At 39.2% G+C, this 25,256-nt stretch overlaps 1 protein-coding gene across 1 annotated transcript in view; it reads left to right on the plus strand.

Annotated features, from left to right (window-relative positions):
- cps1 (carbamoyl-phosphate synthase 1, mitochondrial) overlaps positions 1 to 24,311 on the plus strand; it is a 130,577-nt gene extending 106,266 nt beyond the window's left edge. The window contains exons 33-38 of the mRNA XM_062068881.1: positions 1,461 to 1,535; positions 3,203 to 3,301; positions 6,601 to 6,660; positions 11,011 to 11,123; positions 16,627 to 16,756; positions 23,605 to 24,311. Coding sequence (XP_061924865.1) covers positions 1,461 to 1,535; positions 3,203 to 3,301; positions 6,601 to 6,660; positions 11,011 to 11,123; positions 16,627 to 16,756; positions 23,605 to 23,718 — 591 coding nt within the window. The 3' untranslated portion in view covers positions 23,719 to 24,311. The remainder of the gene's footprint in view (positions 1 to 1,460; positions 1,536 to 3,202; positions 3,302 to 6,600; positions 6,661 to 11,010; positions 11,124 to 16,626; positions 16,757 to 23,604) is intronic.
- Positions 24,312 to 25,256: the final 945 nt, after the last annotated feature.

A 25,256-nucleotide genomic window follows, 5' to 3' on the forward strand; every position in this document is an offset into this window, starting at 1 on the left:
TAAGAGGGCCCGCACATCACCTGTCAACTCGGGGTTGACGTGAGTCGGCTTGACGCAAGCAGTCAAGTCCTTCACAATGCCTCGATCCACCATCAAACATGGAAGATCGGTGCAGACAAAGCTTTCTATTTTACTTAGTGTTCTTATTACAAAAAGTGGCTGAGTCAATGTGGACATGATTGGTCGACCGCTTTCGTGGACATAAAATTTGAGACCCCTTCTATGAAAAATCCAAATTTGAATCTGACCTAGGGATAGGCGGTATATCGATATACTCGATATATCGCGGGATTATCTTTGTGCGATATAGAAAATGACTATCGTGATATTGGTATACGTTCTCACGCAGTTGCTTTTAGCTGCGGGCATTACACTACAGGCTCTTCTCACTCTTTGTTGTCTCTCCTTCTCACAGAGACGTAAAACAAGCGCACCTTCTTACATACGTCACATACGTATACGCCCTCGCAGAGCAGAGAGGTAGCGGCTGTGGTGCGAGTGGTAATACGAGAGAAAGAAGGTTCGAATCTGGTAACAAATGAAGGAAGAATTAATTCCCAAGAAAAACAGCAGGGGGTCCATCTTCTGGCGGTGGTTTGGCTTCAAGCGGAAAGATGTCGAACAGACAACCGTAATTTGTCAAGTGTGGGGCAAAAGCGTTGCTACAAAAAGTAGCATTACTGCTAATATGTAGCATCATTTGAAAAGTCACCCTCTAGAGAATCAAAAGTGCCTGAAACTCCGCATGCCGAGGCAACCATCTCCACATCAACATCGTATGAAAAAAATAGTCAACAGAAGGAGATAACGTCCGTAGGAACCTACCACATAGCGAAGGACATACACTATTTGATTTCCTATTATGCAGCTCATTTTTATTTGACAGTTATTGAAATATCTTGTGTGACATCATGCACAAAAGTGCACTTTATTTGTTTTAAACTATTGTAGTGGCGTCCTGTACAAAAAGTGCACTTTAATTTAGTGTTGCTTTGATATGTCATCTTAGTGACATCATGCACAAAAGTGCACTAATAGCTTGTTTTAAAATGTCTCTGACAATCTTGCACTTTCTGTTTTGAAATGACATGAATGTTTGTGCCGCTGCTTAATAACTGTTTCATAAATACACTTTTGGTCAATTGACTTAGTTGTGATTTCCCTCTCTGCATGAAAGTTTAAAATGAGCATATATTAATGCAAGAATGTTTTAATGTAGACACATAGAATCATCATACTGCTGTGATTATATGCATCAAGTGTTCATTCAAGGCTAAGGCAAAATATCCAGATATATATCGTGTATCGTGACATGGCCTAAAGATATCGAGAGATTAAAAAAAGGCCATATCGCCCAGCCCTAATCTGACCCAAAACAATTACATTTCTGGAAATGAGATTGTTCAATAGTTGAACAAGCATGACGCCGCCATCAAGTGTATTTGTCCATTCCCCACCAGGCACCCATGTTCTCTTGGCCCCGCCTGAGGGATGCGGATCCTGTCCTTCGCTGCGAGATGGCCTCGACCGGGGAAGTATGTTCTTTAAGTTCAGCTTCACTTCTTCACTTCATTTCCACCCGTTTTGTCTGTTGCCCAGTTTATAGAGTTTAATGGCAGCAACACATTGCAAAGAAGTTGGCACAGAGCATTTTTACCACTGTGTTACATGGCCTTTCCTTTTAACAACACTCAGTAAATGTTTGGGAACTGAGGAGACACATTTTTTAATTTTTGCAGGTGGAATTCTTTCCAATTCTTGCTTGATGTACAGCTTAAGTTGTTCAACAGTCCGGGGGTCTCCCTTGTGCTATTTTAGGCTTCATAATGCGCCACACATTTTCAATGGGAGACAGGTCTGGACTACAGGCAGGCCAGTCTAGTACCCGCACTTTTTTACTATGAAGCCACGCTGTTGTAACACGTGGCTTGGCATTGTCTTGCTGAAATAAGCAGGGGCGTTCATGGTACCGTTGCTTGGATGGCAGCATATGTTGCTCCAAAACCTGTATGTACCTTTCAGCATTAATGGTGCCTTCACAGATGTGTAAGTTACCCATGCCTTGGGCACTAATACACCCCCATACCATCACAGATGCTGGCTTTTACACTTTGTGCCATGGTTCTTTTCCTCTTTGGGCCGGAGGACACCACGTCCAGAATTTCCAAAAACAATCTGAAATGTGGACTTTTCAGACCACAGAACACTTTTCCACTTTGCATCAGTCCATCTTAGATGAGCTCTGGCGCAGCGAAGCCGGCGGTGTTTCTGGGTGTTGTTGATAAATGGCTTTCACTCTGCATAGTAGAGTTTTACCTTGCACTTACAAATGTGGCGACAAACTGTAGTTACTGACAGTGGTTTTCTGAAGTGTTCCTGAGCCCATGTGGTGATATCCTTTACGCGCTGATGTCGCTTTTTGATGCATTAATTTTCTCAGACATTTGTTGACAAAGTGGTGACCCTCGCACCATCTTTGTTTGTGAATGACTGAGCATTTCATGGAATCTACTTTTATACCCAATCATGGCACCCACCTGTTCCCAATTAGCCTGTTCACCTGTGGGATGCTCCAAATAAGTGTTTGATGAGCATTCCTCAACTTTCTCAGTCTTTTTTGCCACTTTGAAACACATTGCAGGTCTTTAAATTCCAAATGAGCTATTATTTGCAAAAACAAAGATCATTAAATATCTTGTCTTTGCAGTCTATTTAATTGAATATAAGCTGAAAAGGATTTGCAAATCATTGTATTTTGTTTTTATTTACGATTTACACAACGTGCCAACTTCACTGGTTTTGGGGTTTTTATATATATATATATATATATATATATATATATATATATATATATATATATATATATATATATATACATATATATTTACACATATTTACACATATTTACACATATTTACACATATATATATATATATATATATATTATAGAGCAGCACTTGTCGAAGCTGTAGTGTTATTTGTACTTCCAGAGGTGCATGTACGAGGCGGAGGTAATGTTACACTCTATCTATAAAAGTCAAAATAAGAACAATTTCCACTTCAGCCATGGCTTGGATTATTGGAAAGTTGACTAAGACGGAGTCTTTTAAAGTTTTACAATGTTTTCCTCATTTATAGACTTGGTTGGTGAGTTTATGATTTTTTTCATTTCCATCCTCCTGACTTTGTGTTTTTATTGTAGGTTGCCTGTTTTGGACCAAACATTTACTCTGCTTTCCTGAAGGCTATGCTCTCCACGGGCTTTAAGCTCCCACAGAAGGGCATCCTAATTGGGATTCAGGTGAGGCTCTTTGGTCGCTTTCTTCTCGTTTGTGTGTTAGAGAAATTGTGAAACTAAACAAGGGGCTTCAAGGGGTACTCTTTGAAAGAAAATCTACTTTTCTTACCTGTTACCTCCTGATTGTGTATTGGGATCCCCATAACTCCTGAAAAAGGGATGTCAAATTGTAAAATGTTCAGCGGTTTTTACAACACATTACTGTAAATGGAAAAACACTGTTTTTTGTTTTTTATTCCAGCTGCCAGTTTTTTACAGTGAAAAAATGCGGTACTGTTTTTCCATTTACAGTAATACACCGTAAAAACAACCTTAGATTTTATGGTAAAAAAACACTCAGAATTGTACCATATAAAAAACCTTGGTAGAGTTTTTAAAATTTACATTAGTACACTAAATTGGCCGTAGTGTGTGAATGTGAGTGTGAATGTTGTCTGTCTATCTGTGTTGGCCCTGCAATGAGGTGGCGACTTGTCCAAGGTGTACTCCGCCTTCCGCCGAATGCAGCCGAGATAGGCTCCAGCACCCCCCGCGACCTCGAAAGGGACAAGCGGTAGAAAATGGATGGATGGATGGATGCTGTAAAAACCACTGTAAATGTTACCATAAAATCTATTGTAATTTTTACTGTGGACAATTTGATGGATAACTTGCTTTGAAATCATAAGTTAAGTAGATATTTAAGTAAATGTATTCTTATTTTAACAAAAAAACTGTTTGGAAAATATTGAAATATGATATTTGTTGCATCATTGGACACTATTACATTTTTAAAGGTATGCAATTTCATGCAGGACATTTATTTTTCTGTGAAAATAGGAAAAAACTAATACGTTTAGTAAGAATTTTTCGGACCATAAGGCGCATTGAAGGGGTGATATTATGATTTTATATTTACCACTTCCTTGTGGTCTACATAACATATAATGGTGGTTCTTAGGTCAAAAAGTTGCATCGATGATGTTTTACACACCATCTTCAAGCCGCTTTCTGACCGTCTCTTCAGGGTGTGCCTTAATTACGTGCCTCCACTTCGACAGCGTCTCCTCCGTCAATTTTGTTGTAATTTGTAGCGCTTTCATTGCGAGTCTACTGACAGATATAACTTACAGCTTTATGCTACTTTATATTAGAAATGGCAACAGCCGAGGATGAATGCCCCACAAAATGAGGATAGAGAAAAAGGAGCTCATTAACTACGGCGCGGACTACAATGGTGGAAGTGTGCACTTTTTCAGGATTTATGCAGATCCCAAATACACATCAGCAGGTACCAAAAGGTAAGAAAAGTTGGTTTTGCATAATATTGCGAAACAAACCACCAGATATGTCTCCTATTAGGTGCCAGTTTGCGGTCCTTATACACACACCATAATAATACTGTATGTTGAAGCAGAGTACGTCTGACTACTGTAGCTGTAATGTTCCGACAATCCGTCGAGCGCTGCGGCTTCGTAGCTTACCAAAATCGTACTAAAACATTTTGACAGATTTGTGAACGCCGTGTGTAATGATTTATATTCTCAATGGAACATCAACATTTTGCTGTTGCTTGTCTCTGTGTATTTACTTTGACTGAGGTGCTGTAATTGTTATGAATGAATGAATTGTTGCATGAGATGCAAAAATCCGGTCAGAAAAAGTGAGTTTTCAATCACCACATGCATGATTGGAGTAATTAAATCCTGCTGTCACCACGACCGTGACTTTGATTAATCCAACTTTACCAAAGCTGTGTAATTGGCCCCTTGGGGGAAGGAGTCCACTTCAAGGCAGACCCCCGGGGTCAGCATGGCGGACAGATACACAACACAACAGTAGTCCTGATGCGGATCTACCTCCTGGGTCTAATCCCAATTCTGGTGGGAAGGTAAAACCTGAAAGTACGAGTATTTGGTCCTGGCAAAATTTTAAAAAAAGACTATCAATGATAAATGAACCTTTATTCAAACAATTAGGAAACACGATCCAGCGCACAAGACTATGTACATAATTGGAACCAAGCTGTAGCACAACTGATTCAACAATACCGTATTTTCCGGACCATAGGGCGCACCGGATTATACGGCGCACTGCCAATGAATGGTCTGTTTGAGATTTTTTCATATATAAGGCGCACCGGATTAAAGGAGTCATATTATTTAGTTATTTTCTAAGTGTAAAATACTTCCTTGTGGTCTACATAACATGTAATGGTGGTTCTTTGGTCAAAATGTTGCATAGATGATGTTTTACAGATCATCTTCAAGCCGTTTTCTGACAGTCGCTTCAGGATGCGCCGTTTTGTGGGCGGTCTTATTTACATGGCTCACCTTCGGCAGCGCCTTCTCCCCGTCGTCTTTGTTGTAGCGGTGTAGCGTGCAAGGACGGGAATGTAAGAAGTGTCAAAAGATGGAACCAACTGTTTTAATGACATGCAGACTTTACTTCAATAACAGAGCAGCATCTCCTCATCCGGAAACACCGAAAATGTGTCCTGTGAAAAAACGTCAGACCGGAACTCTTTAATAACTAAAGTTCCTTGGGTGAATAATGTAAACTCACTACACCCGTATGTTTTAGCGCTTTAATGGCGAGTCAGATATAAGTAACAACTTTACACTACTTTATATTAGAAATGGCAACAGTGAAGGATGAATGTCCAATAACAAAAAGATAGAGAAAAAGAAGAAGCTTATCAACTACGGTGTCTGCACGGACTTCAAAGGCGGATTAGCGCAATTTTTCAGGATTTATGCAGATCCCAAATACCGATCAGCAGGTACCAGAAGGTAAGAAAAGTTGCTTTTGCATAATATTGCGAAACAAAACGCTAGATAATGTCTTAACTTATACACACCATCATAATACTCGTATGTCGAAGCACCGTACAATCCATCAAGCGGTGCGGCTTCATAGCTTACCAAAGTCGTACTAAAAGATTTTGATAGATTTTTGAGTGCTGTGTGTAATGTTCTATATTTTCAATGGAACATATAAAATGTTGGTGTTTACTTAAGACGTATTGCCATGATAGTGCAGCTTACACTTATCTCTTGGGTTTGACTGCCATTTACTGGTCACACTAATCATTATGACATGTGCCAAATAAAATAGCTTCAAGGTGGGTAAGCCCAACCAAAGGTATTCCTTACATTAGGCGCACCGGGTTATAAGGCGCAATGTCGAGTTTTGAGAAAAATAAATAAATTTAAGTGCACCTTATAGTCTGGAAAATATGGTACTTTTTTGTTGCTGCTTTTTGAACTCAGCACATTTTTACAAGATGAGTTCTGCATTTCATTTTCTGCTTTTCCTGCCAGCATTCATTTCGACCCAGTTTCCTGGCTATTGCGCATCAGCTGAAGGAGGAAGGCTTCAAGGTGCGTACTACAAGTTTCCTGTTTTGAATCGATTTGCTTATCTCTCTATTGACCATCCATCCATCCATCCATTTTCTACCGCTTATCCCTTTCGGGATTGCGGGGGGGTGCTGGAGCCTATCTCAGCTACAATCGGGCGGAAGGCGGGGTACACCCTGGACAAGTCGCCACCTCATCACAGGGCCAACACAGATAGATAAACAGACAACATTCACACCCACCAATATTTGATGAATTCTAACGCTATTTTATTGCATGTCCACTTTATGTTGTGTAACCTCTGAGGTCAAACCTAATCCGTTACGGAATGATAGCGAAACATCCGATCTGTTCCGATATAAACATTGCAACCTCCATTTACAAACCCCTCTATTTGCAAACTTTTCAACTTACGAACCTTTAGGTTGTGCCAATTTATGCCTTTGTGTGCAAACACGTCGTCATTCATCCATTTTTTGTCCCGCTGGCAGCCGTTTTGTGCTAACTCCTATTGAACGGATTGTGGTACACTGCAAAAAGTCAGTGTTCAAAAATAAGAAAAAAATTAAATAAAAAATTAGGGGTATTTTATTTGAACTAAGCAAAATCATCTGCCAATAGAACAAGAAAATTCGGCTTGTCAAGACTTTCCAAAACAAGTAAAATTAGCTAACCTCAGTGAACCCAAAAATACCTTAAAATAAGAATATTATCACTAATAAGTGCACTTTTCTTGGTAGAAAAAAAAGAAAAAACCTTTTTGCTCAATATGTTGAAAAATATTCTTAAATTAAGTAAATGCCAGTGCCATTATCTTGACATAATGATATGCACTCGGCATCATGATTTTTTTTTTCATGCTTGAAGTAAGAAATTGTTACTTTAAAAAAGTAGTTTTATACTTGTGAGTGTTGATGACACAGCGTTGCATCACTTGATATTCTAGTTTCAAGCATGTTTTACTCAATATAGGTCATAAAACCTCAGCTACAAGCTGCAATATCTTACTGAGATCATTTAGGACCAAAACCCTTAAAACAAGTAAAACACTCTAACATAAAATCTGCTTAGTGAGAAGAATTATCTAATCAGACAGAAAATAAGCAAATCCATCCATCCATCCATCCATCTTCAACCGCTTATCCGGAATCGGGTCGCGGGGACAACAGCTCCAGCAGAGACCCCCAGACTTCCCTCTCCAGAGCAACATTTGCGACTTCCTCCTGGGGAATCCCGAAGCGTTCCCAGGCCAGAGAGGAGATGTAATCCCCCCATCTGGTCCTTGGCCTGCCGCGGGGCCTCCTCCCAGTGGGACGTGCAACAAGGACCTCCCTAGGGAGACGCTCGTGAGGCATCCGCACGAGATGCCCGAACTACCTAAGCTGGCTCCCTTCCAAGCGAAGGAGCAGCGGCTCTACTCCGAGTCTCTCTCGGGTGACTGAACTTCTCACCCTATCTCTAAGAGAGATGCAAAATAAGCAAATATCACCCTTATTTGAGATATTTCATCTTACTTAGATTTCAGTTTTTGCAGTGTATCACAGCACAGTTTTCATACCACAGCAACTTTTAAAGGCCTACTGAAATGAATTTTTTAAATTTAAACGGGGATAGCAGATCCATTCTATGTGTCATACTTGATCATTTCGCGATATTGCCATATTTTTGCTGAAAGGATTTAGTATAGAACGATGATAAAGTTTGCAACTTTTGGTCTCTGATTAAAAAAAAGCCTTGCCCCTACCGGAAGTAGCGTGACGACACCGGAGGAAGGACTGCTCATATTTTCCTATTGTTTACACCAGCAGCGAGAGAGATTCGGACCGAGAAAGTGACGATTACCCCATTAAGTTGAGTGAGGATGAAAGATTCGTGGATGAGGAACGTTAGAGTGAAGGACTAGAATGCAGTGCAAGACATATCTTTTTTCGCTCTGACCGTAACTTAGGTACAAGCTGGCTCATTGGATTCCACACTCTCCTTTTTATATTGTGGATCACGGATTTGTATTTTAAACCACCTCGGATACTATATCCTCTTGAAAATGAGAGTCGAGAACGCGAAATGGACATTCACAGTGACTTTTGTCTCCACGACAATACATCGGCGAAGCTCTTTAGCTACTCAGCTAACGTGATAGCATCGGGCTCAAATGCAGATAGAAACTAAATAAATAAACCCCTGACTGGAAGGATAGACAGAAGATCAACAATACTATTAAACCTTGGACATGTAAATACACGGTTAATAATTTCCAACTTGGCGAAGCTTAAAAATGCTGTTGCTAACGACGCCATTGAAGCTAACTTAGCTACGGAGCTAACGTGATAGCATCGGGCTCAAATGCAGATAGAAACAAAATACATAAACCCCTGACTGGAAGGATAGACAGAAAATCCACAATACTATTAAACCATGAACAAGTAAATACACGGTTAATGCTTTGCAGCTTGGCGAAGCTTAAAAATGCTGTTGCTAATGACGCCATTGAAGCTAACTTAGTAACGGGACCTCAGAGCTATGATAAAAACATTAGCGCTCCACCTACGCCAGCCAGCCCTCATCTGCTCAACACCCGTGTTTACCTGCGATCGACGGAAGGACGAAGGGCTTCACCACAATCATCCATGCGGTCGGTGGCTAGCGTCGGCTAGCGCGTCTGCTATCCGAGTCAAAGTCTTCCTGGTTGTGTTGCTGTAGTCCGCCGCTAATACACCGATCCCACCTACAACTTTCTTCTTTGCAGTCTTCATTGTTCATTAAACAAATTGCAGAAGATTCACCAACACAGATGTCCAGAATACTGTGGAATTTTGAGATGAAAACAGAGCTTTTTGTATTGGATTCAATGGGGTACGGATACTTCTGTTTCACTGGTTACGTCACGCGCATACGTCATCATCCAAAGACGTTTTCGACCGGAAGTTTAGCGGGAAATTTAAAATTGCACTTTATAAGTTAACCCGGCCGTATTGGCATGTGTTGCAATGTTAAGATTTCATCATTGATATATAAACTATCAGACTGCGTGGTCGGTAGTAGTGGCTTTCAGTAGGCCTTTAAATGGTAATGAGAACGGACTCTTCTGGAAAAAAATATGCCAAAGCGGAGGATGGGCGCCTTTTCCAAAGCACACGCTCAGCCCCTCCTTCCCGAACCCTCCCTTCTCTCCCTCTGTCTGCTCCTCACCAGAGGACCTTTGCGCATAAAGTACTGTAAGTGGATATTACTTTTTAAAATTGTTATTATTGTAGCAATATGGTTGTTAAAGTTAAAGATTTTTCTTATTTCTGATCGTTTGTGAGGGCAGCATAGGGACCCATGTGTGTTGGCAGAGCAGTGCATTATACTACAGTTCAACTCACTTCATCTGAAGCAGTATCGGGGCATAAATTTTCTTTTCCTTCGGACTTAAAACTCCCATCAATCCACTGATCTTATTGGACTTCGGGACTGTGGAGGTCTTGCTCCTCTGGGTTCTTTGGACCACCAGTCACCGACATCGCCACTCCTTTTCAGCGTTAATAATGTTTATTTTACAATAAACGTGTTAGATCGTGCAACGTCTTTGTGTGCTTTTCAGCAATTGTCTTTTTCCTCGATCGAGCACATGAATGGTTTTCCTTCAGAGTCGTCTGTCTTGCTCTCGCTCCCCTCGTGCTTCGCCAACCGCCATCAACAACAACTGCCCTCTCCTTCCCACGGCTGCCTTTTAACAGATCGACAGGTGATCAGACAAACACTCTCAGCTGTGTCATCTACGCACCTGCCGCTGATCTGGAAGCTGGTCCTGACACACCCCGCTTCGCTGCAGGTCTGCAGGCCACGCCACCCCCACAGGGACATTCAAAAGTTTTCTTTCCGTTCTCCATCTGAAAGTTCCTTCAACTTCCGACTACCAGTCTTTGCTTCGGACCCGCATCCAGCACTCCTTCTTGGTCTGCTATGATCAATTCTTTTTAACATTGACTTGCAAGGAGCTGCAAAGGTGCCTTGTTTTGGTGTGACAACCGGGAAAAAATAAATACATTGATCAGAGCTAAAATGAAATAAGCGCTCCCCCAGTGTACGGGAGGCACATGTGTGACCAATCGTTGCATTAAAGCGGGTGCATGGACTCTGGGACTTCACATGTAGGTGTGGAAATACCAAAAAAAACCACACTCTTTGAGAAATCAAACTAATTTAGTGCATGGAAACGTAGTAAAAAAGCCAATGACTAATCAAAATAGCCCGTGAGTTTATTGCAGAACATGGTGCATCTTGTGTGGTAAAATGTCAACATGGACAACCTGACTGGCATTGACGTTTTGACTAGTGGATCATGCATGTTGATGTTATGACCCTGAACTGTGCTTTGTTGTCCTGCAGCTCTATGCCACAGAAGCCACCTCAGCCTGGCTGTGTGTGAACGAGGTGTCGGCCACTCCAGTCGCCTGGCCCACGGAGAAGGGAGGTCACACCAGTTTGCCCAGTATCAAGAGGTTTGGAAGCCTTCTTTTTTTTATGAAACTGAAGTCTCGGTCACGTGTATAAACATCGTAATAGCAGTATGGAAAGCAGAGTTAAAAAGTAGAGGCAAACATCCCCAAAGGAGCGCTAAAGTTATAAGTAAACCTTCTTTAAATTCCAAATTAGGACGTCTGATCAGCATACGATGCTGAGATCTGAGAGCAGACCTCCTTCATTATCTCGGTTATATGCCGCCAACATCAAAGCAGCAGCAGCGGACTCTGAAGTCCACTTCACTGCATTTGCGGGGAAAATGGAAAGTCTTCTACCGCAGCAACATGCCAGCCATGTCAAACCGCCTCGGAGGTGAACCGAAGAGGTGTCCAGAATATTATGAAATATTCATTTGAAATTGTTATCATTTGTATATGTATGTGTATATGTACAGTATATGTATATACAGGCCTCGAATTGTAACTTTACGGTCAAGGCAAGTGTTGCCTTAAAGTAGGGCTCATATTTTAGGGCACCAAAGCAAACATTATTTTCTTTCGAGGCAGGATGGATAAAAATGTGTATGTATATAAATGTGTATGTTGTGTATATATATTAGAGATGTCCGATAATGGCTTTTTTGCCGATATTGTCCAACTCTTAATTACCGATTCCGATATCAACCGATACCGATATATACAGTCGTGGAATTAACACATTATGCCTAATTTTGTTGTGATGCCCCGCTGGATGCATTAAACAATGTAACAAGGTTTTCCAAAATAAATCAACTCAAGTTATGGAACAAAATGCCAACATGGCACTGCCATATTTATTATTGAAGTCACAAAGTGCTTTTTTTTTTATAACATGCCTCAAAACAGCAGCTTGGAATTTGGGACATGCTCTCCCTGAGAGATCATGAGGAGGTTGAGGTTGGGGGGGTTAGGGGGTAGCGAGGGGTGTATATTGTAGCATCCCGGAAGAGTTAGTGCTGCAAAGGGTTCTGGGTATTTGTCCTGTTGTGTTTATGTTGTGTTACGGTGCGGATGTTCTCCCGAAATGTGTTTGTCATTCTTGTTTGGTGTGGGTTCACAGTGTGGCGCATATTTGTAACAGCGTTAAAATTGTTTATACGGCTACCCTCAGTGTGGCCTGTATGGCTGTTGATCAAGTATGCTTGCATTCACTTGGGTGTGTGTGAAAAGCCGTAGATATTATGTGACTGGGCCGGCACGCAAAGGAAGTGCCTTTAAGGTTTATTGGCGCTCTGTACTTCTCCCTACGTCTGTGTACACAGCGGCGTTTTAAAAAGTCATAAATGTTACTTTTTGGAAATGATACAGATAATTTTAAAACCGATATCGATCATTTCCGATATTACATTTCCCTAATAAATGTGTGTGTGTGTATATATATATATATATATATATATATATATATATATATATATATATATATATATATATATATATATATAAGGGCTGTGAATCTTTGGATGTCCCACGATTCGATTCAGAATCGATTCTTAGGGTCACGATTCAATTCAAAATCGATTTTTTTTCAATTCGACACGATTCTCGATTCAAAAACGATTTTTTATTTTTTTTAATGAAAACGATACACAACAATACCATAATAGTGCAATACAATTTCAAAACCAAACCCAATTTTGGAGTTCGGAACTTGTGATTTCTTGCAGTGTTAAGTGGTAATATTTCACATTTGTCCCAATTGACTTTATACCCTAATAAACAGCCATATTCAGTGATGACATTATTGATATAGTGAAGAGAGGAGTCAACATGTGACATGTAGAGAATTATGTCGTCACAATACAGATAGCTTATTATACTGAGAGCCAATTTTTATAACATGAATATTATTTTCACTTCTTATTTTTCCAGCTAAGGGTTCAATAACCAAATTAAATAATAATCCAGATGCAGGACATCCCTGTTTTACTCCTCTTTTTAACGAAAAAGGTTCTGAAATATGATTAGTGGTTTTGACTGATGCCATGGGCCTTGTATAAAGCATCTTAATCCATTGTATAAAATCTCCAAATCCAAATTTACGTAATGTGCAAAACATAAATGAGCAGTTTATGCGGTGGAATGCCTTCTCCGCATCAACACTACATACTGCTGTGGGATAAGGGAGACTTCTAGCATAGTAAATAACATTTAAACAATTTCCTTGTATTGTCTGAAGATTGTCGACCTTCCATGAAGCCAGTTTGGTCAGTATGAATTCATTTTTCTATTACATTTGATAATCGTGTGGCTAAGATTTTTGCCAAGATACAAAAGGATTGTCTATTCATTCAATACATAGATTTCAGCAGGATCTACCCCAGTCTGCTGACATGCAAGCAGAGTAGTAGATTTTTGTAAAAAGCTTGTATAGTTCTAAAGGACAATGTTTTATCAACTGATTGCAATAATGTAAACACACAAATGTAAATCCAAGACAATATGTTGTCTGATTTATTCATGCTTGCACACATTTTAACTAGAACAAAACGTTTTAACATCTGACTGAATTTGACACTCAGTTACTACTCACTCAGTTGCCAGAACAATAAAATACAGTAATACAACTCCTGTGACTGTAACATCAATAGAATACAATTGGTAGGCTAGGCTAGCTGCCAGTCTGTGCCAGAACTTGCCCAAACATTACCATAAATTATACAAAAATACTGTAACTGTTCATTATTTACTAGTTCTTTGTGTAAAACAACAAAATAAATGATTCATAAATCAAATGAGCTTAGGCTAGCTGCCTTTATATTTTTGAGAACATGCCACTTACACAAATAAAATTACACAAATACTAGTTAGTTATGGCTCTATTTTTCTTGTTCTGTGTCGTGTTTGTCTCCTCTCAATTGCTCTGTTTATTGCAGTTCTGAGTGTTGCTGGGTCGGGTTTGGTTTTGGAATTGGATTGCATTGTTATGGTATTGCTGTGTATTGTTTTGTTGGATTGATTATTTAAAAAAAATAATAATTAAAAAAATCAACAACAAAAAAATCGATTTTTTAAAAATGAGAATCGTGAGAATCGTGATTCGAATTCGAATCGATTTTTTCCCACACCCCTAATATATATATATATATATATATATATATATATATATATATATATATATATATATATATATATATATATATATATATATATATATATATATATATATATACTAGGTGTGTATAAAACAATTATTCAATGTTTTTTAAAAGCTCTTTATAGGCGGAATAGGGCGACTTACATTACCTTCATTGTTAGCTGACTTTTGCTAACGTTTATTTATGTTTTAGAATGCATAAAAAACGTACAACATGTGTTCTTGTCTTATATAAAAATTGTGAATGATGGATAAAATTCCCCCCAAAAAGTGTGGTTCCTCTTGAATGTTTGCACCTGAAATACATTTAGTTTTAATGTTGACGTGAATATTGTTAAAAGGAAGCAGTAAATAATAAACTGAAGGCAAACCTTTTACTTTGTTCACTGAGTTGTCAATAAAAGAACAAAATAAGTTTTGCATAGTTTGTAGTTGTATGGAAAATATGGACGCACCCTGAAGGTTACTTTAGTTTTAGGTGAATGCCGCCACCAAGATGTTATGGCACGCTACAGTGAGACCATCTGTTTGGAAATGAGCTTGTGTGCGGATTAGAAAACAGCACACAGACACACACTGGCATCAGCTGTGAGGTGTCACAGAGGCCCGCACTTTAGAGAGGACCATGACCTGTGTTGTCTCTGTCACCTACCCTTCAGATGTGCTTTTCCAGTACAGTCCTGATTCAACACCTCCACGTGAAAATGCAAGCACTGACTGTGTGACTTTGAGAGCGAGGTGTTACAAGTACTGTACTACTCTCAAAGAAAACAAAGCACATACAGTACATGATGCATCTAAACAACAAATGCAACGGGTGTAGTTTTGTAAGGCACATTGGAGTCTCATTAAAATCCCTATATAATGAATGAAAAACATTGTTGTTCTGTGGCACAGATTGTGACAAATTGAAGTCATATACTGGCCATTATTATGCATCCACCATATTTTTCGGACTATAGAGCGCACCAGTATATAAGCTGCACCCGCTAAATATTTTTACATACATTAGCTGCAGATATATATGCTGTGAAATGAGTTATTGACACATAAATATTTTGAAAATGTATATTTACTTAATTGTGTCTGTAAGACGGCAGTAAAACGGCTGATCAAACAAAACAGAATGAGTTATTGTGACAAAAATATTTTGTAAACGCTTATTTACTTACCTTAATTGTGTCTGTAAGACGGCAGTAAAACGGCTGATCAAACAAAGCAATGAGTTATTGTTACATGAATATTTTGTAAACGCTTATTTACTTACCTTAATTGTGTCTGTAAGACGGCAGTAAAACGGCTGATCAAACAAAACAGAAGTCATCGTCATGGACCCACTGCCTGCGCAAGCTAGCTCTCCAGTCAGCTAAACAGACTCAATAACTCCACGGTGACGTTTTTGGTGAATTTACTGAGGAATTTGTGAAACTGGAACAATACATAATGCACTGGCTTGATTACATTACGATAGCGCGTACAAATATGCATGAAAACACTCCTACAGACATCACACATGGGACGGTTTTAGCAAGTAAGAATTGTTTTAGTTATATTGTAAAACTTACAAACGTTGCTTGGAGTGGTGAATGAAGAATTCATACGAGCAGAAAGGCTGGGGATGGTTTTACTTCCGGTTCGAGGCATTAACGTGTCATTCATCCATTTTTGTGTCCCGCTGGCAGCCGTTTTGTAACACGGCAGTAAAACGGCTGATTAAACAAAACAGAAGTCATGGTCATGGACCCACTAGCTGTGGAAGCTAGCTCTCCAATCAGCTGAACAGTCTCAGTAACTCCACGGTGACGTTTTGGTGGAGTAATTTGGGAACCTGAAACAATACATTATGCACAATAATGCTAACGACGCTAGCTTGATTACATTACGATAGCACGTACAAATATGCATGAAAACACTCCTACAGACATCACACTTGGGACTGTTTTAGTAAGTAAGAATTGTTTGTTACATTGTAAAACTTACAAACGTTGTTTGGAGTGATGAATGAAGAATTCATACGAGCAGAAACGCTATGGAAGGTTTTACTGCATTAAAACAGGAAGTACATTTTCCACCCGCAGTGAGCGAACTCGTCCAAAAGATGGCGCCTTAGCACAAACAATAACACACCTTCTCAGTGTCTCTTATTGAAACGCATTGAACACTAGACTTTATGGCCATTAGCAAAGAAAAATCCATAAATTAGCTGCACCGTTTTATAAGTTGCAGGGTTCAAAGCGTTGGGAAAAAAAGAAACGTAATCAACTGGTAATGACATATTGTACAAATAACCGATGTGTGGGGAAATGAGCTGTTGTTAGTGTTTTCAATCTTGCACAGAGCAAACCGTGTTTGTGTCAAATCTAGCAAATGATTGCTTATGTACATTATGCATCTGTCTTTGTGTTGTAGTTTGATCAGCGAGGGACACATTGACCTGGTGGTCAACCTGCCCACCAACAATACACGCCACTCGAAGGATAACTTCCTCATTCGCAGGATGGCTGTAGACCATGGCGTGCCTCTCATCACTAACTACCAGGTCAGAAACACAAGACTGTTCCATCAGGACAAAGTAACTGTACCACATCTGATATCTTACACGGCTCGTTTAGTTTCATAGTCACGTAAAAGAGGACCTATGAGGATTTTAATCTACACTTACAGCACATTTGTGGTCTCGAGCAGTGGTTTTTAATAGAGATGTCCGATAATGGCTTTTTTGCTGATATCCGATATTGTCCAACTCTTAATTACCGATTCCGATATCAACCGATACCGATATATACAGTCGTGGAATTAACACATTATGCCTAATTTTGTTGTGATGCCCCAAGGTTTTCCTAAATAAATCAACTCAAGTTATGGAAAAAAAATGCCAACATGGCACTGCCATATTTATTATTGAAGTCACAAAGTGCATTTTTTTTTTTAACATGCCTCAAAACAGCAGCTTGGAATTTGGGACATGCTCTCCCTGAGAGAGCATGAGGAGGTTGAGGGGGTTGGGGGTAGCGGGGGGTGTATATTGTAGCGTCCCGGAAGAGTTAGTGCTGCAAGGGGGTTCTGGGTATTTGTTCTGTTGTGTTACGGTGCGGATGTTCTCCCGAAATGTGTTTGTCATTCTTGTTTGGTGTGGGTTCACAGTGTGGCGCATATTTGTAACAGTGTTAAACTTGTTTATACGGCGACCCTCAGTGTGACCGGTATGGCTGTTGACCAAGTATGACTTGCATTCACTTGTGTGTGTGAAAAGCCGTAGATATTATGTGATTGGGCCGGCACGCAAAGGCAATGCCTTTAAGGTTTATTGGGGCTCTGTACTTCTCCCTACGTCCGTGTGCCACTCCATAGAGCGGCGTTTTAAAAAGTCATAAATGTAACTTTTTGAAACCGATACCGATAATTTTGAAACCAATACCGAAAATGTACGATATTACATTTTAAAGCATTTATCGGCCAATAATATCGGCAGTCCGATATTATCCGACATCCCTAATTAGGACTATAAACAAAGTGATGACAAGATGAAACAAACAGAAGAAATCTGGTGCTATTGTACCAGAAGTTTCTGAAGCGCAAAAATTATGACAAAAATTGTTTTATTTGCACTTTAATTTTATTGACAGTTCAGTTAAGAAACATATTCATTATTAATTGGGTTTATTTGTTTTAGCACAACAATTTAACATTATTTTTCGTCAGTTATTTTAGTTTTCATTGTTATGCAGTATATTTAGTTAAATTACCGTATTTTTCGTATTATAAATCGCAGTTTTTTTCATAGTTTGGCCGTGGGTGCGACTTATACTCAGGAGCGACTTACAGTATGTGTGAAATTAACACATCAGTGTTTCCCACACATTCATTTATTTGTGGCGGCCCGCCACGAAAGAATTACGTCCGCCACAAATAAAAATAAAATAATTGTTGGGTTTTTTTGTCCTGTCCAGCTTCTCAGGCAAATCATATAGTTGATGTAGATGCCCATATAGGCTGTTCAGATTTACTTTACAAAAGAGAAGTGTAGGATACTTCTCTTGTTGCCTTATTTGTATTTGACCACTACTGTTTTCTGTTTATTTGTTACTGACTGTGGCAGGACACCTCTGCCTCTGTTTCACTTTATGTTGCTGGTAAATAATATGGTTGTAGTAGTAGGCTAAAGTTAAATTATTTAGTATGCACTAATTAAAGGGGCAGAGCTTTAAGAGACATTTTAGCTTTCATATTTTTTGTAAGAACCACAATTAATAAATGTATTTCAGTGAATAACCTATTGTTCAAATCTGTATATAAATATGTACATAGTGTTGTAATTATATTGTAAAATGGATGGATGGACGGACGTTTAAAACAAAACTGTTATTATTAATTAGTAAGTATACATTTTTTTAGCCTTTTTAGAGAAAATCATATCATTGTAGTAAATTATACAAATTACTCGATGTCATGGTGACCACGCCCCCACCGCCACAGGTATCTTGGCAGTTTATGGGAAACACTGCACATTACCGTAAAATATCAAACAATATTATTTAGCTCATTCACGTAAGAGACTAGACGTATAAGATGTCATGGGATTTAGCGATTAGGAGTGACAGATTGTTTGGTAAACGTATAGCATGTTCTATATGTTATAGTTATTTGAATGACTCTTACCATAATATGTTACGTTAACATACCAGGCACGTTCTCAGTTGGTTATTTATGCCTCATATAACGTACACTTATTCAGCCTGTTGTTCACTATTCTTTATTTATTTTAAATTGCCTTTCAAATGTCTATTCTTGGTGTTGGCTTTTATCAAATAAATTTCCCCTAAAAATGTGATTTATATATACTCCAGTGCGACTTATGTTTTTTTCCTTCTTTATTATGCATTTTCGGCAGGTGCGACTTATACTCCAAAAAATACGGTACTTATTTTTCTAATCAGCCTGACCTAAGGCTAGTGTTTAGGTGTTAAATAAATAATCATCTTTGTGATTAACACATGCTTTCATATCATTTGACAAGGTTGTAAACTGTAAGAAGGTCAGATGCAATTATTGAATAAACTCCAGAGTAAACTTACTGATTCAGTGTTAATATTTGAGTGGGCCCCCGGGCCCCCTCGGTAGTGGAGAAGTTGAGCCCTGAGGCCAAAAAGGTTTGGTGTGGTCTCGATCAGTGTTTTTCAACCTTTTTGGAGCCGAGGCACATTTTTGTTCATTGAAAAATGCGGAGACACACCACAGCAGAGAACATTAAATGTCAACTCGGTAGTGGATATTGACAGTAAAAAGTCATTGTTGCAATTGTTTGATATGAATTCAAACCATAACTATGCATCACTATAGCTCTTGTCTCAAAGTGTCACCGCCTGTCACATCACACTGTGACTTATTTGGAGTTTTTTGGTGTTTTCCTGTGTGTAGTGTCTTGTGCTACTATTTTTGGTGGCTTTTCCTGTCTTGTTGGTATTTTCCTGTAGCAGTTTCATGTCTTCCTTTGAGCGCTATTCCCCGCACCTGCTTTGTTTTAGCAATTAAGACTATTTCAGTTGTGCGGACGCTATCCTTTGTGTGGGAAATTGTTGATTGTCATGTCATGCACGGATGTACTTTGTGGACGCCGTCTGCTCCACACGCTGTAAGTCTTTGCTGTCGTCCAGCATTCTGTTTTTGTTTACTTTGTAGCCAGTTCAGTTTTAGTTTCGTTTTCCATAGCCATCCCTAAGCTTCAATGCCTTTTTTAGGGGCACTCACCGTTTGTTTATTTTTGGTTTAAGCATTAGATACGACGTTTACAAAGCAATTAGCTACCGGCTGCCACCTACTGATATGGAAGAGTATTACACGGTTACTCTGCCGAGCTCTAGACAGCACCGACACTCAACAACGGCACTTTATTTGCAGTTTAGAATTACAGGTTTGCATAAAATATTTTTAACCCAAATAGGTGAAATTACATAATCTCCCACGGCACACCAGTGTGCCGCGGCACAGTGGTTGAAGAAACACGGGTCTAGATAACAAGTATTGGATATGCTTTGGTGTGAATTCTCTTCCACAAGCCATTGTTCGCGTATGTCTGCCAGATGTTCCATCCTGGAGGCGTTCAGATTGCAAATGAATTTTAAAAAATGTACACTGTTTAAATCCATATTTTGAAGACGAACATCCCGGCTATTTTTTTTACCAAACACCTTTGAAAATAAACCCAATAAACACTATTTAGATTCAGGTACACACCTTCCGATCGATTCAGGGTGCACAAAAAGGCAGATTTCAGCAGAATTTGTTGTGGCTTGTACAGCCCTTTGAGACACTTGTGATTTAGGGCTATATAAATAAACATTGATTGATTGATTGATTGATTATGCGCACGCTTAAATGAAACAATACTTTATCCTACCATTTTTGTGTAACGTCCAAAAGCAGTGAAGTTGGCACGTTGTGTAAATGGTAAATAAAAACAGAATACAATGATTTGCAAATCATTTTCAACGTATATTCAATTGAATAGACTGCAAAGACAAGATACTTAATGTTCCAACTAGGGATGTCCCGATCCAGGTTTTTGCACTTCCGATACCGATACTGGCCGATACTGGCCTTATCAGAGCATGTACTAAAGTTTAAAGTTATTTAGCCTACTTAGTTGTCAGATTCATGTTGAAAAGGGTTTTAGTACTCTTGATAACAACTAGCCAGCTGAATTAGGTGAGTTTGAATAATACACAATGGAGATGTTGACGTGCGGAGTTTCAAGCACGCTTCATTCTCTAGCAGGGAACTTTTCAAATGATGCTACATATTAGCAGTAATGCTACTTTTTATGGCAACGCTTTTGCCCCGCACTTGACAAATTACGGTTGTCTGTTCGACATATTCCCACTTGAAGCCAAACCACCGCCAGACGATGGACCCCCTGCTGTTTTTCTTGGGAATTAATTCTTCCTTCATTATTACCGCTCACACGGCTACGCTAGCATCACAGCTAACGTTAGCCCTGCTGCTACCTCTCTGCTGTGAGAGTGCGTATACGTATGTGACGTACGACGTGACAGTATGTGACGTGTGTAAGAAGGTGCGCTTGCTGTCTGTGAGAAGCAGACACAAGAAGGAGTGGGAAGAGCCTGTCGTGTCATGCCAGCAGCTAAAAGCAACTGCGTGAGGACGTATGTACTCGACTGTGTTGAAGGTGTGCTGGAAAATGCGGAACGGAAATTAGGGAGCAGCAGAAAAGTGGAATGTATTTAAATCGGTGCGCTGGAAAACACGGACCAGAGTTTTTTTTTAAACTGGATCTGGATCGGCATTTTCCCATGCCTTGCCGATACGCATTTTTTGGCAAATATAGGCGGCCAATCCGATCCAAATATCGGATCGGGACATCCTTAGTTCCAACTGAGAAACTTAATTAATTTTTGCAAATAATCATTTACTTAGAATTTAATGGTAGCAACACATTGCAAAAAAGTTGTCACAACACATTGCAAAAAAGTTGTCACAGGGGCATTTTTACCACTGTGTTACATGGCCTTTCCTTTTAACAACACTCAGTAAACGTTTGGGAACTGAGGAGACACATTTTTGAAGATTTTCAGGTGGAATTCTTTCCCATTCTTGCTTGATGTACAGCTTAAGTTGTTCAACAGTCCGGGGGTCTCCCTTGTGGTATTTTAGGCTTCATAATGCACCACACATTTTTAATGGGAGACAGGTCTGGACTACAGGCAGGCCAGTCTAGTACCCGCACTCTTTTACTTTGAAGCCACGTTGATGTAACACGTGGCTTGGCATTGTCTTGCTGAAATAAGCAGGGGCGTCCATGATAACGTTGCTTGGATGGCAACATATGTTGCTCCAAAACCTGTATGTACCTTTCAGCATTAATGGTGCCTTCACAGATGTGTAAGTTACCCATGCCTTGGGCACTAATACACCCCCATACCGTCACAGATGCTGGCTTTTACACTTTGCGCCTAGAACAATCTGGATGGTTCTTTTCCTCTTTGGTCCGGAGGACACAACGTCCAAAGTTTCCATAAACAATTTGAAATGTGGACTCGTCAAACCACAGAACACTTTTCCACTTTGTATCAGTCCATCTTAGATGGGCTCAGCGAAGCCGGCAGCGTTTCTGGGTGTTGTTGATATATTGCTTTTGCTTTGCATAGTAGAGTTTTAACTTGCACTTACAGATGTAGCGACAAACTGTAGTTACTGACAGTGGTTTTCTGAAGTGTTCCTGAACCCATGTGGTGATATCCTTTACACACTGATGTCGCTTTTTGATGCAGTACCGCCTGAGGGATTGAAGGTCCGTAATATCATCGCTTACGTGCAGTGATTTCTCCAGATTCTCTGAACTTTTTGATGATATTACGGAGCGTAGATGGTGATATCCCTAAATTCCTTGCAATAGCTGGTTGAGAAATGTTGTTCTTAAACTGTTCAACAATTTGCTAACGCTTTTGTTGACAAAGTGGTGACCCTCGCCCCATCCTTGTTTGTGAATGACTGAGCATTTCATGGAAGCTGCTTTTAGACTTAGACTTCCTTTTTATTGTCATTCAAATGTGAACTTTACAGTACAGATAAAAATGACATTTTGTTACATTAGCTCATGGTAGTGCAGGATAAAAAAGCAATGAGGTGGATATATAAATAAATAAAAAGGTTACTGTACAGATAAATATATTGCACTTTTTCATATGCATCCACCTTTATGGATGTACGTTATATTGTCTTTTTTATTCCAGCGAGTTAATCCATTTTGGGGGGAGTTGAGGGGATAATTATGATGCGTTCAAGAACTCTTACGGCCTGAGGGAAGAAGCTGTTACAGAACCTGGAGGTTCTGCTTCGGAGGCTGCGGAACCTCTTTTTAGAGTCGAGCAGTGAAAACAGTCCTTGGTGGGGGTGGGAGGAGTCTTTACAGACTCATATACCCAATCATGGCACCCACCTGTTCCCAATTAGCCTGTTCACCTGTGGGATGTTCCAAATAAGTGTTTGATGAGCATTCCTCAACTTTCTCAGTCTTTCTTGCCACTTGTGCCAGCTTTTTATGAAACATGTTGCAGGCATCAAATTCCAAATGAGCTAATTTTCCAGTTGGAACGTTTAGTATCTTGTCTTTGCAGTCTATTCAATTGAATATAAGTTGAAAAGGATTTGCAAATCATTGTATTCTGTTTTTATTTACCGTTTACACAACGTGCCAACTTCACTGCTTTTGTGGTTTGTACAAACGTCCACCTCACTGTGAACAGCATCGTTTCACGCGAGTATCCGACATTGTAACGTTTATAAGTCAGCAAAGAGTAGTCTTACAGTAACGCTCTTCTACGTTCTGTTTGATGAAAAAAATAATTGTTTTCTGGCCTTGCATCGCAGGTGGCCAAACTGTTTGCGGAGGCAGTTTGTTATGCGGGTGAGCTGGACTCCACCAGTCTCTTCCACTACCGGCAGAGAGAAAGCCAACACAGAGAACCCGAACAGCAAAGCTAGAAGAGAAGAAGTATTGTACTTCTGTTTTTTTTTTTTTTTTACACGTTGTTTGTGTTATAATTATCTGTCAAGAAGATACGATGACCAAAACAATAACAATTCTTGCTACTTGGGGAAATGTTTCAAAGGGTCTTAATAATAATAAGCACACATTACTTTGCCAAGTTATAGTCCTCTTTCAAACAGGCTCCTTGCTAACGTGTGGTCTCTTAAAAAAAACACCATTTGTATCTTTGTAAATGTATAATATATCTTTATTTTGGAATTGTGTCTATCATTCACAATCTTTATGTAAGACAGGAACACGTAAATAAATGTTAGCAAAAGTCAGCTAACAATGGAGCCAATGAGTTGCTCTATTCCGTTCTAAAAACAACCAAAAACCTCCAAGTAGCTGTAAGTATATACTGTATGTAGTATCTAGTAACATTCACAATAGCATGTTATATTTACATATTTTGATCATTTTAAGTGTATTAATTTCACGGACGCATCACAACGTTCACTTTCCCTTCAACAACAACAAGACTACTAATCATGGCAGACTTGATGAGACAACAAAGACTACTTTGGGACAAATGACGATCCAGAAACTTCTATTTTTGAGCCTGAATATAAGGAGGATGATCTACAAGTTTTAGCAGCTGCAGCTTTAGTCAAACATTAAGCATCATGTAGCAGTATTGCTAAGTGCTAAACAAGATATACAAACATAATAGAATAGTCACTTACTGTACAATGTCTGCTCTCACTGGGATAAAGACTGATGGGATCTTTATATCTTCCCCTTTACATTAACAATTCATCTTAATCCTCACAAATGGTTAAAAAAAAGTGTTTTTTCGTGACTTTCTCATCTAAATTGGATGTCAAAGTTGACCAACCTGTGGGTTTATGTCCACAACCTTCTACTATCCAGGTGAGACAATATTTATTTTCTAGAATTAACTTTCACCAACTCAGAGGCGATGCAGAAGCTCACTATGTCAATATAGCAGCATAAGGTAGTCAGCTCTCTTTTAGCGCTTATAATAGCATAAAATACACTAAGCCTCATCTAGCAGTATTGCTAAGTGCTAAACAAGATATACAAACATAATAAAACAATCACTACAAATATATAAATGTTAATATTAACTTAACGTACAATTTTCCTACCCAACACACAGCCAGACAATGAATGCTCAGTTTGATTGTTTATTACAGTGGTGTCCAAACATGAGTTTTATAAGGAATTGCAATTAATTGCAATTAATTTTAAATATCTCACAATCTCATTGCTGCAATTTTGCCGCCGTCTTGTGAACAACATGTGTAATTCAGGTCAATGACCACTAATTGTGGTTTGAAGTGAATATAGCACATTTACGTATATGACCCAGTCCAGACAACCTTCCCTAGTCATGCCGCACAAATAAAAAAAACAAAAAAAAATAACAAAAAATGTCACACATAACACAATCTGCTCACTGAACTGTGTGGACATTATGAAAACATGTCCACTCATCATAAAGACATCTAAATGACACTCATTTAAA

This window comes from Entelurus aequoreus, linkage group LG14 (assembly GCF_033978785.1).
Source record: "Entelurus aequoreus isolate RoL-2023_Sb linkage group LG14, RoL_Eaeq_v1.1, whole genome shotgun sequence".
In the NCBI taxonomy this organism is placed as follows: Eukaryota; Metazoa; Chordata; class Actinopteri; order Syngnathiformes; family Syngnathidae; genus Entelurus; species Entelurus aequoreus.